The sequence below is a fragment of the Canis lupus genome, chromosome 18 (genome assembly GCF_003254725.2).
Source record: "Canis lupus dingo isolate Sandy chromosome 18, ASM325472v2, whole genome shotgun sequence".
Taxonomy (NCBI): domain Eukaryota; kingdom Metazoa; phylum Chordata; class Mammalia; order Carnivora; family Canidae; genus Canis; species Canis lupus.
The window spans coordinates 20,349,835-20,364,532 of record NC_064260.1 but is presented as its reverse complement, the minus strand read 5'-3'; the positions used below and the strand labels follow the sequence as shown (position 1 = coordinate 20,364,532).

Genomic DNA, 14,698 nt, shown 5'->3' with positions numbered 1-14,698 from the left:
GCGCCAAACCGCTGCGCCACCCGGGGATCCCTAACTGCCTGTTTGTCTTAAAGGGACTGGTGAAGTTCAGTTTTTTTGTTTTGTTTTGTTTTTTGTTTGTTTGTTTTTTAAGATTTTATTTATTTATTCAAAAGAGACACACAGAAAGGCAGAGAGAGAAGCTGGCTTCCTGCAGGAAGCCCGATGCGGGACTTGATCCCAGGATCCCAACCTGAGCCAAAGGCCGACCCTCAACCACTGAGTCACCCAGGCGTTCAGTTTCTAACCCAGTTTCAAAATAGCCTCAGGGAGAGGATGGGTCATTTAAGCCCACTCTACTTAAAATTCTTCTGAGATAAGACATTCTGGAGAGGAAATTATCCTGTCAGTAGCAATGTCTCTGAAGTAAAAGATGTCCTAAGGATTTACTTTGAAATCTGTAGATGTGCATTTTGCCCCGGGGGAGAGCTAACATTTATGGTGAGAGGTCAAGGTGGGCGAGCCAAACAGAATAACACAACGTAAGATAAGATTTGGAATTGTCGTAAGGGCATGAGATCTTCATATTTGTGTCCTCTTATTTGAGCAGTGTCTAGGCGGCTGCAATAGGGGCTCAATATGTATGTATCGAAAACAGAACTATTAACACATCATGAACTTTATTTTTTTAATAATAAATTTATTTTTTATTGGTGTTCAATTTGCCAACATACAGAATAACACCCAGTGCTCATCCTGTCAAGTGCCCCCCTCAGCATGAACTTTAAATATAATTAATAAGTGACCATAGCTTAGGCTTCTAATAGAGAGACCCTGGGAATTGATTTTCAGTCAAGTGATCTTCTACTTGGTAATTTATAAAGGGCCAAAGATAATGTAGTATTCTGGGTGAGTGAGTTCCCCTACTTAATAGCTTAACAGATATATATTGCTCATGAAAGGGAGACTCTCCACACCCCTCCCCCGAGATCACATTTCTGAGCACATGAATGAATTTTTATTGATTTAGTCACCAGAGATATGTTGAGATATCCGACTAGTTAAACAGAACAAATGTTAGTTCTTATGTGGCTAAAGATAGTGTTATTTATAGATAGAATATATTACTGTATATTACATTATATTACAAGATATTGCCACAGCAATATCTTGACTATAGTCAGGTGAACCCAGAAGTTTATAGTGCTAAGGTTTATATTTTGGGGGAATGTGTTGTTCTCCCAAACTTGGTTAAAATCTCAAGGCTCATAGTAGTTTCTATTACAAAGGAAAATCCGTGTCAATACATGAATTTCAGGTAAGCATCTTGTGCTGCAAATTTTCCCTCAGGGAGGATTGGCATGGAAGGCATTACAGTAATTTTCCATCATAGAACTCTACAATAATGCGGATTTCAGGGCAGAAGCATGCAGTACTCTTCTTCTTCTTCTTCTTCTTCTTCTTTTTTTTTTAAATACTGTTTCCCAGGAGATTTTCCCAGGGACTTAGACCTGCACTGCCTTTTGTGGGGCACTGCATTTTTAACACTACATACTCTCAGCCAAAGTTCCTTCTCAATCAGTTGAGCATGTTCTGAGAAACAACACAACTCGTTGTATGTCCAACCCTATAAAAATGATGACACATTGTTAAGATTTAAAGAAATAAAGGGCAGTGCTATTCTCTGACTTGCTGATGAAAGACCAGTAACTGTGACTTCCTTCTCTCACCACACAAGTCATTCAATCAGTCATTTTCTCTCCGTGTGACCAAATCATCGAATCATTCATTTGACTTAACATTGGCTCTACATTAAACCAAAATGATGGATTGTTCAGTCAATCTTTTTATGGATAAAAATCCTCAATGCTTTTTATTCTAAATGCTCTAAATGCTCTTTCTTCCAAAAAAAAAAAAAAAAAAAAGAAAAGAAAAGTTTATTTTTTATTTTTATTTTTTTTTTCCCAAGCTCCAGAGTTCAATTATTGCTCACTAACAGCAATTTAAATAGCATTTAAACAAAATAACCTTGGCTTCTAGGTTTCTAACAGGGCACTTCCTAAGTAAATCTTCCTTGGTTAACAGCTGTCAACTGTCAATGGGAGGCAGGTAATTAAATTTGAAGATAGCTTTATGGCTCAGAAAAATAGATAAAATCCTTGGACCAGAAAGGTCTCTAGTTAATGCAGTTATCGCCCCCTCTGGTATTTGAACTAATGCAAGAAATTGATTATTCCCTAATGAAACAGATAAAGAGGAAAACTGCCATTATTTGCTAATTGCAAGTAAAATTCAGTTGAGGCTGTTTTCCCAGCTGAGATCCCACTCTTGTTTTTATTTCAGTAGATATTTGGAAGAAAATGGAAAAAGAAAAAAGGCTATCTGGAAAAATACTGGAATGAAACAAACCATGATAGGATGAGAAGGTGGCAGGTAGGGGCTGTGAATACTTAGATGTGGCAATTAGGAGGGGTTTCAGCAGCAGGAAATGCAAAGATCAAGTATCTAAAAAAAAGTGTGGATTTTTTTTTATCATATATAACAGTAATCCAGTGATCGAGCAGTTCCACCATTATTTTAGAGCTTATCATTTCTTTAGGCAGTTTTTTTTTTTTCCCCTAGATTTTTGCTTGCCATTCTCAGCAATCTTCTTGGTAAGCTACAAGTGCTGCACATATCATATCCTTACATACCAATATCCAGAGGCAGAAAAAGAAATCACCCCCTTTTTTGTGGTAGTCTTTAAGATGGAAGAAACCTCTTCCAATACCCTTGCAAAGGCTTCCCTTTAGATCTCACTGACCAGAACTCATCACATGTCACATTTTAACCACTCACTAGCTAGGGGTGGGTGGGACAACTATGGTAGGTATGGACCAGTTCTGCCTACAGGGAACAAAATGACAATTCTTTTATTAATTTAAATTTTTGTTTAAGATTTTGTTTACTTATTCATGAGAGACACACAGAGAGGCAGAGACACAGGCAGAGGGAGAAGCAGGATCCCCACAAGAAGCCTGATGTGAGACTCGATCCCAGGACCCCAGGATTACAACTTGAGCTGAAGGCAGCTGCTCAACCACTGAGCCACCCAGGTGCCCTGGAAAATTCTCTTTTAGATGGAAGGTCAACAATGTCTCTTGCTGAAAGGAGCACACGCTGGTCCTCTAGTGTGTGCTGGTGCAACATCCTTTGAGCTCTGTGTTGGCATCACCGATCTATACATGAGGAAATCAACACTGGGCAAACTGTGGTAGCTTTCTTAAAATAATATATGTAGTAAGTTATGAAGCTGGAATTTCAATTCAGGACTGTCTGACTCCGACTCTGTACTCCCACCACATCCCACTGTTGCCTATGCATCACGATTCACTTTCAGTCTCAATCACGGAGCTGCTCTTTTAGGATAAAACAATCAGTGCATCTCTGTGCTTGCTTTTCACTTTAGAATTACTCTCCTTAGGGCTTCCTCAGAGCTGTCGACTCTTAAAGACTCACATAACCCATGAGAGGAATTGGAAAAACTCGACCTGCAGACTTGATATTTTCAGTGGCAAATTCATATTCTAATTTTACATGTTTGGGGGACATATCTGCTTTGATTAGAATTTAATCTGTCAACACTCACATAATCTCTCTACCAAAGAAATTCCCCTTTCAAATCCCTCAAAACTAGTCAAGGCATGTTCTTTCTCTTGTTCTTAGTTTTCAGCTTCCTTTTACCCCAGCTCAACTTCATCTAAAATCAGTTCCAAATCCTTTATTTTAAGCATTCTGCAGATCAACTCTTCCTTTCCATTTTTTTAGTGTATCAGGTCTTTATCAGCATCACATCTGGAATATTCTTATCTCTTAGTTTTCCAGCCTCACATACTTTAAAATGATCTGCCACACAAATTATTTTCCTTTAAAACTACTTATTTTATTATTTTACTGTCCTCTTCAAATAATTTGAGTTCATTCTACATGTGAAAAAATGAAGTATTAAATATAGTAATAAATTAAAATCAGGGAATCTGATTTTTCCCTCCATGTGTAAGGAATTGTTCTTATCTTGATGGCTGAAGCTCGATGTCTTTTCCAAGTCATAGCAACGTAACCCCAGTCACTACAGGATAGACACTCTTTTAAGCACTCGGTGTATATCAACAATTTAAACCTCACAACACCCCCTATGAGGTAGGCACCGTTATTCTTATTCTGACTTTACACATGAGGCCACTGGAGTGCAGAGGGATAAAGGCACCTGCCAAGAATACATAGAAATGAAATGGCAAAGCTCGAATTCACACCCCAGTGGTTGGGGCCCCGGAGGCCACAAACTCAGTCACATTTTACTTTTCTAGTTTATGTATTTCACTGGAGAGTTATTTATTGAAGAGGTATGTGTTGAACTTTTATTCTTCACCCCCAAGCTATACCTTTCTCCTGATGTTTTTATAGAAAAACTATACAACCCTGAGTCTCCTCCATCTGATGAAAAGTAAGCTTTATATAACACCTTGAATTTTAGGCAAAATCAAAGCAGCCTTTGTCTTTGCAACCTTTGATTGGCATTTACTGGATTCTATATTCTTTCTCATGTTCTGAGCTCTTGGGTCTTTTTTTTTCCTCCCCTATTTCAGCAATAACCTCTGAAGTCTGGCAGGGGCTCGCTTTTTTTCCTGAATGACATCCCTTTCCTCTGTCTTGCTCAGCCAGTGACACCACTGCTGCCAACGTCATCACCTGTCTGTGATGCCTACTGAGGCTCAGTAACCTCTAACTAGGTTCACGTACCACACAGCACTCTGCATCCCAAGTCTCCGATTTCCAGATCTGTCATATATTCTCTTGTTTAAATCCTCTTTCAATGTCTTTTGTTCCTGTCTTCTCTCATGACTTGCTTCTTGACTCTTCTGAAGTATTTTTTATTACTTTTTAATGGTTTCTTCCACATAAAAAGAATCCTACACTTTACTGTCATGTTATGTCATAACATACTGTCATGTTTTATGATCATGCGTTAGTAATTTTAGAAATCTACTTCCTTAAATTAAAAGAAAATTAAAAAAGAAAATGTGTATCTAGTAATTCAAATTTGATAATACTATACTAACAGTAATAATTATTAAAATTTATTAAATGCTTTTTCTGTCTTCATTTCAAATATTCACATGTAGTAATTCAATTGATTTCCATGGAACTCTGAGTAGAGGTGATATCGTTGCTTTTTTGCAAGTGAGAAAATTAAAGCCCAAGGAGGTTAAGTAACTTGTTCAATGTCACAGGAAGTTTGGTGCCACAGCCTGGCTTCATAATCACTTTGCTACTCCCATAACATTTTCAGTGTATTGACTAGATGTAGAACTGCTTACAGAATATAATGCCAAACATTCTGAACTGATATGCCTGGGAAATAGGTTAAATTTGTGACTTCTCTATCTTTCCACATGGCCCAAGAGCTCACAGAATGTAGTTCAAGGCTTTCTGTAAGAATTTTTATTATTTCAGATTTTGGGTTAAGTCACATCACAGCCTATGAGAATTTCTAGAAGTGCATTTGCAATTCAATGTCTAAAATTCAGAAATAATCCATCATTGAAACATAGTAAACTGTGAAAGCAAACTCCTTTATAAAGTTGTCACTCTTTTAAGATCATAATCCCAAGAATAAAGAATTACTGAACCATTTGAATGGAAAGTTATAAATTGTATGAAGAAGCATTTTGACTAGAAAGAAAATTGAATCTGCTATACTGATTATTGATCTTTTAATTGTCATGGAGCATTCATTGTCTTCAAAGTTTAGCTGTACAGGCACATATTTTACACATAATATAATTCAAAAGACCATGATCATTGAGATACTGAAAATCTAAATATTCAGATCATCTGAATATTTGTGCTCTACTGTTAGATATATATATTGGTAGACTGTCATTTAAACAACATTGCCTTCTGCACGAGGTGTAACGGAGAGAGTAGATTTGTTTTCAAGTAATTTATAGAAAAAAAGATCAAATTAGTTAGAATTATGTTAAGGAGGTAAATATTTAAAGTAGGAAAATACCAATCCTAAAATGATGAATGTATTGATTACAAACATAAAACATTGAGAGAAGCTAAGAAGACATCACACTGTCATTGCTTTTGGGTTTTTTTGTCCAGTCTGCTCACTTACTGTATTTTTTTGGTTGATCTAGTTTCATTTTGAGGGGATGATAGCCAGTGATAAAACTGAGTTGAGATTCTTACAAAATGTGAATAATTTTGCAATAAGATAGTATTACAAACTTCAACATTGGATTTATTGATTTATTTGTCTTTTATTTCAACATAGAGACAATAAATAAAAATAACCACTAACATAATTCTGTTTTTAAATTAATGTATTATTGTAGGAGGAAAATTATATTTTAACTTTTTGGGTAAATATTTCTATAAAATAATTTTCATTAAGATAATAGAATCGTGAAACCAAGATACTCTATTGCCATTGTGCTGTTCACTATTTCAGAGCTCCGAGAAACCAAGACCTCTGAATACTTCAGCCTGTCCCACCACCCTTTGGACTACAGGATATTATTGATGGATGAAGATCAGGACCGGATATATGTGGGCAGCAAAGATCACATTCTTTCCTTGAATATTAACAATATAAGTCAAGAACCTTTGAGTGTAAGTTTGTCATTTCCATGAGGGCCATGTTGACTTTGTTAGATGCCTTTTTCTTTAAAAATTTCAAATACGATTAAAAAATTATATATTCCTCTAGAACTATAGAAAATGCTGCTGTATGTCAATAAATAACTGGAAGTTCATACTTATTTCATGTACTGAAAATATAATCAGTTCAATTCTCACTGTCTAGCTTCATAGATTTTAACATTTTAAAACCTGAAAGGAAATACTTCCTGTGTATGTGTTTGCATACAAGTATGTGTGTGTATGTACAGGGAGAGGGAGAGACAGACAGAAAGAACCATACAGTATAGCCTGAAAAAATGAGCAGACGAAAGGAAGATCTATCTTGTCATCTGCATGTAATCCAAGAAGGCCTTAAAAGCAACACAGTTATTAAGTGCACTGGTTTGTGAACAAGTGTGACCTACATTTATCATTCTATTTCGCAAGAAGGAAATAAATTGATCTTCACTGTAGTAAAGAAATAAAAGTAAATTGATTATAAGTTCATTACAACAAGGAGACTTCTAAATTTATTATCTTAACAAGGGTCAGTGGGCTGACAATTAAAAAAAAAAATAATCGTCACCGTCAGACTTGACCTAAGGCTACAGCGACTTAGAACACTAGCTGAGTATTTCAGAGATGGGAATCTCTTGGATTCAATCCAAGTGATTTTAGTTGTTGAAGTACGTAGGGGCATGTTTTAAGTAAATCTACCAGTCTGGCTATGTAGTTTACCAGAAACAATATTAAACCAAATAGCAATATAAATGTAAATTCATTGTGGTGTAAGCAGTTGAGAAAAGTATACTATTAAAGGAGGGAAATATACATTTTAAAGTATACATTAATGACTTCATTTTAATATTATGTCATTGGGAAATAGGCACATATAATTGAAAGACTTCTATTAATGAAAAAATTGATGGGCGAAATAAAAACAATTATTACAATAAAGTAGTAAAATCTTTATGAATTTGAGTTCATAACCAAAAATGTCTTAACATATAAATACAGAAATGCCTTAAAGAAATGCATTAGCATCAAGTAAATGAAGAGGACTGAGCTGTCCTATGTATAAGTTGGATTATGCAACACTTATTTTCCTTTCTGAGCAGGTTTTCTGGCCAGCATCTACAATCAAAGTCGAAGAGTGCAAAATGGCTGGCAAAGATCCCACAGTGAGTGCCTAAGAAAACTCTAAAACTTAAATATTTGGTCTTTGAATCCATGTATCTTGAGTGCAGCCAAGAGTAAGACAAAGGGTGTTGGAATTTTAAATCCTCTGCTGGACACATGGTAAAAAATGTAAATGCAAAGAAATTGGAACTCTTAAACACTGTAACTTAGGAATTCCTGACTGGGTAAAAATTTCTTGCCTTGCTTTCATTATTGCATTCTGACATTTTTCATGATGGATTTCAGTAATAACCCCTGTTCTAGTGGATCCAACCTGCGGAATTCTCAGCAGGCCACTGAAATAATGATAATGCAAGTGTCTGGAGAAGCTCCCAGATACCATGTGGGGTTTTCCAAAGAAAGATCTCGGCAAAAGGGTACTGGTGAGCCAGCACATTCCAGAGGCATAAATCACCAATGATTACCGGTATCTTTGTTAGTTAAAAATAGCCACAGAAAGAAAAAACAAGGCAGATATGAATATCAATAAGTGTTCAGTGGGCAACGTTTATACAAATTGTATATATTTAGGTAAAATTCCATACAATGAGTTAAGAAATAAATCTATATGGATTCCTGCAAACAGTTTGCTGAAACTTGAAATTATTCTCAAATATTATAAAACAAAGACATGAAGCCGATCTTTAATGTATATATTATTTAATTTTATAATGAAGCATTTGTGTCATTTTACCTTCTTGTCTCAAACTGTGAAAAATGTCATAATGGGACCATATATCAGAGTTACCCATTCTTACACAAATAATTTGAGGAAGAAGTTTTATTATGCACTTACTCACTTTTTAAAAAAAGACTTTATTTATTTTATTCACTAGAGCTAGAGAGAGAGAGGCAGAGACATAGGCAGAGGGAGAAGCAGGCTCCCCATGGGGAGCCTGATGTGGGACTTGATCCCGGGACTCTAGGATCACGCCTTGGGCCAGAGGCAGATGCTTAACCACTGAGCAACCCAGGTGTCCCCATTTATTCACTTCTTTAGTCATTCATTCAGCCAGTATTGATTGAGGCCCTATTCTGTGTCTGGCATAGTGTTTACTGGTACAGAGGTAATGTACACCAAAATAGTTTGACTCTCCTCAACTTTATGATCCTGCTGGAGAATTCAACATTAATCAAATGAGCATGGAAATATGTGCTTATGCAGATATGAAGTTGAAATATGGTGGTTGGGCAGAAAAACTAGCCTTTGTACACACACACACACAATCATATCTGAGGTCATAAGAAATAACAGCTTTGACTTCACGTAAAAAATGTTGACTAAACACTCATTGTAAGTGTAGAGGTAAGAAATGCTGATTTCAGGGTCCAAGGCTATGCACTGAGCTTTGATAGTGAAAGTTTCAGAAATTCATCACGGAGGTTCAAGGAAAAGACTAATCTTTGTGGAAAGAGGAACTGTGGAATTTAAACTTTTGTTTTCATTGACTCTTAACTGTCCAGGTATGAGGTTCAGAAAAGGTCTGGTGCAACACAGGGCCGTGGAAGACTGGCGTGTACTATTTCTGGGTCCCCCGGAGGGTGTTGTTGAGAGTTCACCAGGAGTGACTCAGCTCTGGGTCTCATGTTTTCAGTCTTAAAATTCACCGTTTAAGAGAAATTTTAAAATGGGCAGAAGGAGCTTTCAGAGGCGTATTTGCTCCCCACGTGATCTGCTGAGCCTTACAAAGTCTATAGGAAAAAAATCCAGAAAACTGTGTAAGAAACACTCAAAAGAATACAGTATGCTTGTCTTCTAAGGGACAAATAGTAGAAAGTATAATGTTGTAGGGAAGTCTTTTTTTTTTTTTTTTGTCCCATGAAGCTATTATTTCAGTAAGTGTGCATGAATTTAAATGTTTTCTTTCATTCTCTAATGTAGAGATTTGTCCCACTGATGGATATCCTATTATAGTTTTGCCTTTTGCCACAAGAATATCCTGTGGCTATAATTACTGGATTTTGTTGTCCTCTTTGTTCAAAAAGATTTTCATTTCCCATTCATAGGAACTGTCACAGGTAGAATATGTAGGATTTAGATACCATCATACATTCTCTTTCCAAAGACTGGTGTTGATTTTCAGAAGAATCTTAGCCACGTCATTTGATATCTTTCTCCCTTTGGCAAAAAACAACTGCACTCATTTGCTTTCTTATAATTAAGAGTCATTAGATGAAATCTTCAATACATGCTTACATTTTCCCATAGTTTTATCATGCTGTAATATCATCCATGGATACCTTTAAATTCTGCTATGCAGCCAATTAGTATACATAATAGAAGTAACTGCTGGAACATTCTGTTCTAGTACAACCAACAGTGTTGGATCCTGGGAAATAATCAAACTAACTCTTCCGAATACATGTTCTGTCTATACAGGAGAAGAGAATGTCTGACAAATATATTTGAAGAAGTACTTCCAATACTTCCAGAGAAGTGTCCCTTAATCAGGCTACAGGAAAAGACCAGCAGCAGAAAAAGGATCCAAAATAGACTTTAGAAACTCTACAGAACATCATATTTTTATTACATTCATTAATGAAACTAAACATTTAAGCATCTCTTTATTCTGTTAGAATAAATATCATCTAATACTTAATATTTTATTTAAAAACAGAGGAATTTTAATGTGTATAAATCAGTTAGCTATTGTGAAGGAACCAAAGATGAATAAGATGGAGTCTCTATCTTTAAGAGTTTTTACAATATACTAGAAATGATGAGACATATATGCAATGACTATCAAATAATAATGGCGGACATTTAATGGAATGGGCCAGGCACTGTTCTAGTCTTTCTTTTAATCCTCACAATAATCCAGTAAGATGGACATTATTGTCACCATTCACAGTTTTATGATAAAGAAACCAATCACTAAGAGAATGAGGAACTTACTAAAGCCACCTTGCTAGCAGAGGGGTGGGAGATCGCTGTCTGTTTTATGTAAAACATGCCTTCTCACAGGGAAGAATTTGGTAAATTCTAAGGATATACACAAAAGACAAACAACAACAACAACAACAACAACAAACACTGCAGCTGGGATATTTAGGAAAGGTTTGATAGATTTGTTGGCAACACTTTATGTCAATCTTTTTCTTTATTTCATTTCAGTGATACTGAAATTCAAGTAAGTTATACTCTTCCTTTTTCAGCCTTTGACACAAAGTACATGTGATTCCCTTCTTATTCAATTATCTTCCCATCTTTTAAGCCTGGCAGTCATCTACTCATCCTCTCAAGTTACAGTGCAGATGTCACTTCTCTGGAAAGTCATGTCTGCCCACCCAGGACTGAGCTAGCTATCCCTCTGTGTACACCTGAAACACTCTGGCACAATGTTGCACTGTGTAACTGTAACTCTCACCTTACTATTTGGAAATACAGTGTAGTGTCATTATTCTTTGTGCTCAGATCTGTATCTAGGCTCTTAATAAAGTTAAACAAGATCTGAAAAAATTCAAAGCAAGCATGGGAATCTGCTCCAAGTGATTGTCAGAAGTTGGGGTAGGACACGGTGGATGGTGAGTTTATTAATGCCTTCAAGTTAATATTTGTAGTAAATTCATTATGCACATATTTTAGAAGTTCATTTTGGTTAAATTAAAATATTTTGATTTTATATTATATTAATCATCTACTTCAGAAAAACATAAACTAGTGACAATTAAAGTCCATACTGCAGTAAGCAACTGAAAGAAAATATACAGCATGGACGCAAGCATCTCTTAGTTCTTTGGATTCTTAACATACCAAATTTTAATTAAGAAAGTTAGAAAAAAATAACACTTAGGTATTAGAAAATAATTCAATGTAAGCTAAAATTTGATTCCAGTAATCATATGTCATAATATCATAATAAACAAATGTTTATAAAGAAAATACATGATCACGGTGGGAATATAGCTAATTTTCTGCCTAGCTAAAGAGACTATAACCTGCCTCCCATTTCCCTCTCTACCCCTATGAATTCACATTACTACATGCTCAATTTATTTCTAAATGTTGATATTTTATTCATACTCTAAATAAATTGAGCTTAAACAGTAGCACATGCTGTCAAACATATCCAATGAGATAGGACATAATTAACGCACTAAGTAAATACTGTAAGAGATTGTTGGAAAATTAAGCAGGATTACATATATTTAGACATGTGCATTACATGCACACAATGTCAAACTTTATTTATTAATTGAGGAATATCAGTTTCCCTATTTATGTGACCAAAGGATCTCAAACTACTGGAAAATATATTTTCTTTAGAAATACATTTATCAAAATACCTTGATTTATTGCCCACACCAAAGAAGTGTAGGCCAAGAAGAAAAGAATAAGAGGGACTTTTTTCCCCATTGCTTAGTAGGGGACATGAAAAGTCAATATTTTTATAGCCTTATGCATCTGTGCTCCAGGATATATTTTCAAAAACACTTATGTTAAAATTATATAGCAAGTACATGTTCAATACAGAAATCTTTGAAGACCTAGAAAAGCTTGTAAAAAGCAATAGAAAACAATCTCTTCTTAGCTCTTTGACCCTAGGGACTTACCTCTCTGTGCCTCAATATTCTTGTCTACATGATGGGTATTCTCATGGTACCTACCATATTGGGTTGTTATGAGGATTCATGAATTACTATTTGAAGAGAGCTTAGAACAGTACATAGCATATAGTATATGGTATCGTACTATTAAATCAATACAATAAATTCCACTGCCTAAATATAATCACTTAAGAATTGTGCATATATTTTTCCAGCACTGTATTGTCTGAGGGTTATAGGAATATAAATAAAATGGTATTATATTATGCATACTATTAACAGCCTGATTTTTCATTTAGCTTTGTACCAGGAAGCAATTTTGAAAAAGAAGTAAACAATAAAACAAAAGTAAAAAAAAAAAAAAAAACATTCACGGGATTGCACTTCATTGAAGGTTCATTCTCCAAGCCTGTCATAGATGTCTGCTATGGTCAGGACCTGAACTAAGCTCTGTTCAGGACACGAGGTTTTTTCTGACACTTAAAATAAAAAGTACATATGGAAGCATCCAATATCTGACACTGTGGGTATTTATCATGTGCAGACACTATTTCAAGTGCCTTATTAGTATATTGCCCACAACAAATGTTATCATCACCATTTTACAGATTAAAAGATTGAAGCACAGAGAGGCTAAGTAAATGTTCCAAGTTCAAACAGCTACTGAAAGGTAAAAATAGAGATTGAACCTAGGTCAGTTGGCTTTGAGATTTGTACACTTAAATCCACTGTCTACTGCCCATCTGAAGACTATGGCATGATGACAGACCAACTCTAATTGCCTCTCTGGTTTCATCACATAGGAATTCACTATCCCCTCTAGGCACCACTTCCCAAGTAAATCCTGCTCTGTCATGCCTCCATAATTTTGTTCATGCTCTTTTTTTTTTTTTTTTTCTGTCAGAAAGCCCTGCTCTTTGCTTACTCTTTTGCTTGTCAAAGTATCTAGCTTATTCTTCAAGTTCCAGCTCAAATGACATCCCCTTTCAAGCCCTTACACCCAGGTCGTCGTTATTCATTCTCTCTTCTCTCTTCCTACAGCATATTTTTGAAAAATATAACTCTATATAGCATCAATAGAGCCTCATGTATTATGGCTTCCTTGCTTAAAAGGATAAATTGAACCTATTCATTTCAGTGTTGTTGGCACCAGATGCAGTGTTTACATAGAACGCTTTTAGTAAATATTTGCTGCATAGCATTTATAATATGGATAAAAACTATAGAAATGGAAGAGACCTAGAAAGTGATTTTCAGTAATTAACTGGTTTGTTTATTCTTTGTATTTTTCTCTGTGAGGAAGGTTGGAGGGGCACACTGGGCATCATCAGATAGTCTGGTATCGGTCTCATGGTTAATCCACCCCTTTCTTTAGAAAACCTGGATGGTGGAGGGTAGTCATGGTTCAAGACCCAGCTCAGTAACTTATTAAAGCTAAAACACTTCATTTAACCTCTTTGGGGCTCAATTTCCTCATCACTAAAATGGAACTAATACTTTAATTGGAACATTGCTTTGAAGATTAAAAATAATAACATCAAAGGATTAAGAGCTCTATAAACATTAATAAATTATAAAAACTCTCCTCTACCAACTGTGGATTCCTCACCCATTGACAAATTATAAAGTGATTAAAAATACAAGATTCGATGTTAGACACATTTGTGTTTGAAAGTCTCTTTTACTTTTTCTAGCTCAGTGATGTCAAGCAAATTAACTGAAAAAAAGCTCTAAGCTCTATTCTCTAAAAAGAGTTGAGTTGTACAAAAATGAAGAAATGTGAAGTGCCCACATGGCATAAGGAAATTCAATAAGTGTGAGCTATCAGGGTGAAAGAAATCAAACCTCCTGGGAAGTAAAACTGGTTAAATGTATAAAATGATCATTCCAAAGTCTAGCATATAATAAATTCTCAACAAATGTTGACCATAATAAGTAGATAGAAAGTAGAGAGAGACAGAAACATATACATTAAACAAGTATAATCTGTATTTGAAATATAGAACACATTAGTGATGTCTTTCTTTTTATCAACAGTCATTCATGACAGTAAACTGTCTGCAAAACTCAAGACAACATATAATCTATTATTAATAGAATTGAAGTCTTGTCTTATAAGAGGAAATAGTATATACAGGATCCCAGAGTGACTAAACTTGGATGTGAAAAAAATAAACCCAAGTCTCATTGCTCATAGGTACCCTTAACATAGACGTATTACATAAACACCGTACTTCATCTATTCTTTTTCTACAGAGAAACACATTGTCATTTGCAGTTACATAGTCAATTTCCAGGTACCTCTATAAACAGGTGTCAAGGTACAGCGACACTATATATTAAC

The 14,698-nt window shown here is 35.3% G+C and overlaps 1 protein-coding gene across 2 annotated transcripts in view; it reads left to right on the top strand.

The window, feature by feature from the left end:
* The window catches only part of SEMA3C (semaphorin 3C), a 181,724-nt gene that overhangs the window by 80,508 nt on the left and 86,518 nt on the right, over positions 1-14,698 (top strand). For both annotated transcript variants that reach the window (XM_025449263.3, XM_025449262.3), the window contains exons 3-4: positions 6,458-6,618; positions 7,746-7,808. In XM_025449263.3, coding sequence (XP_025305048.1) covers positions 6,458-6,618; positions 7,746-7,808 — 224 coding nt within the window. The remainder of the gene's footprint in view (positions 1-6,457; positions 6,619-7,745; positions 7,809-14,698) is intronic.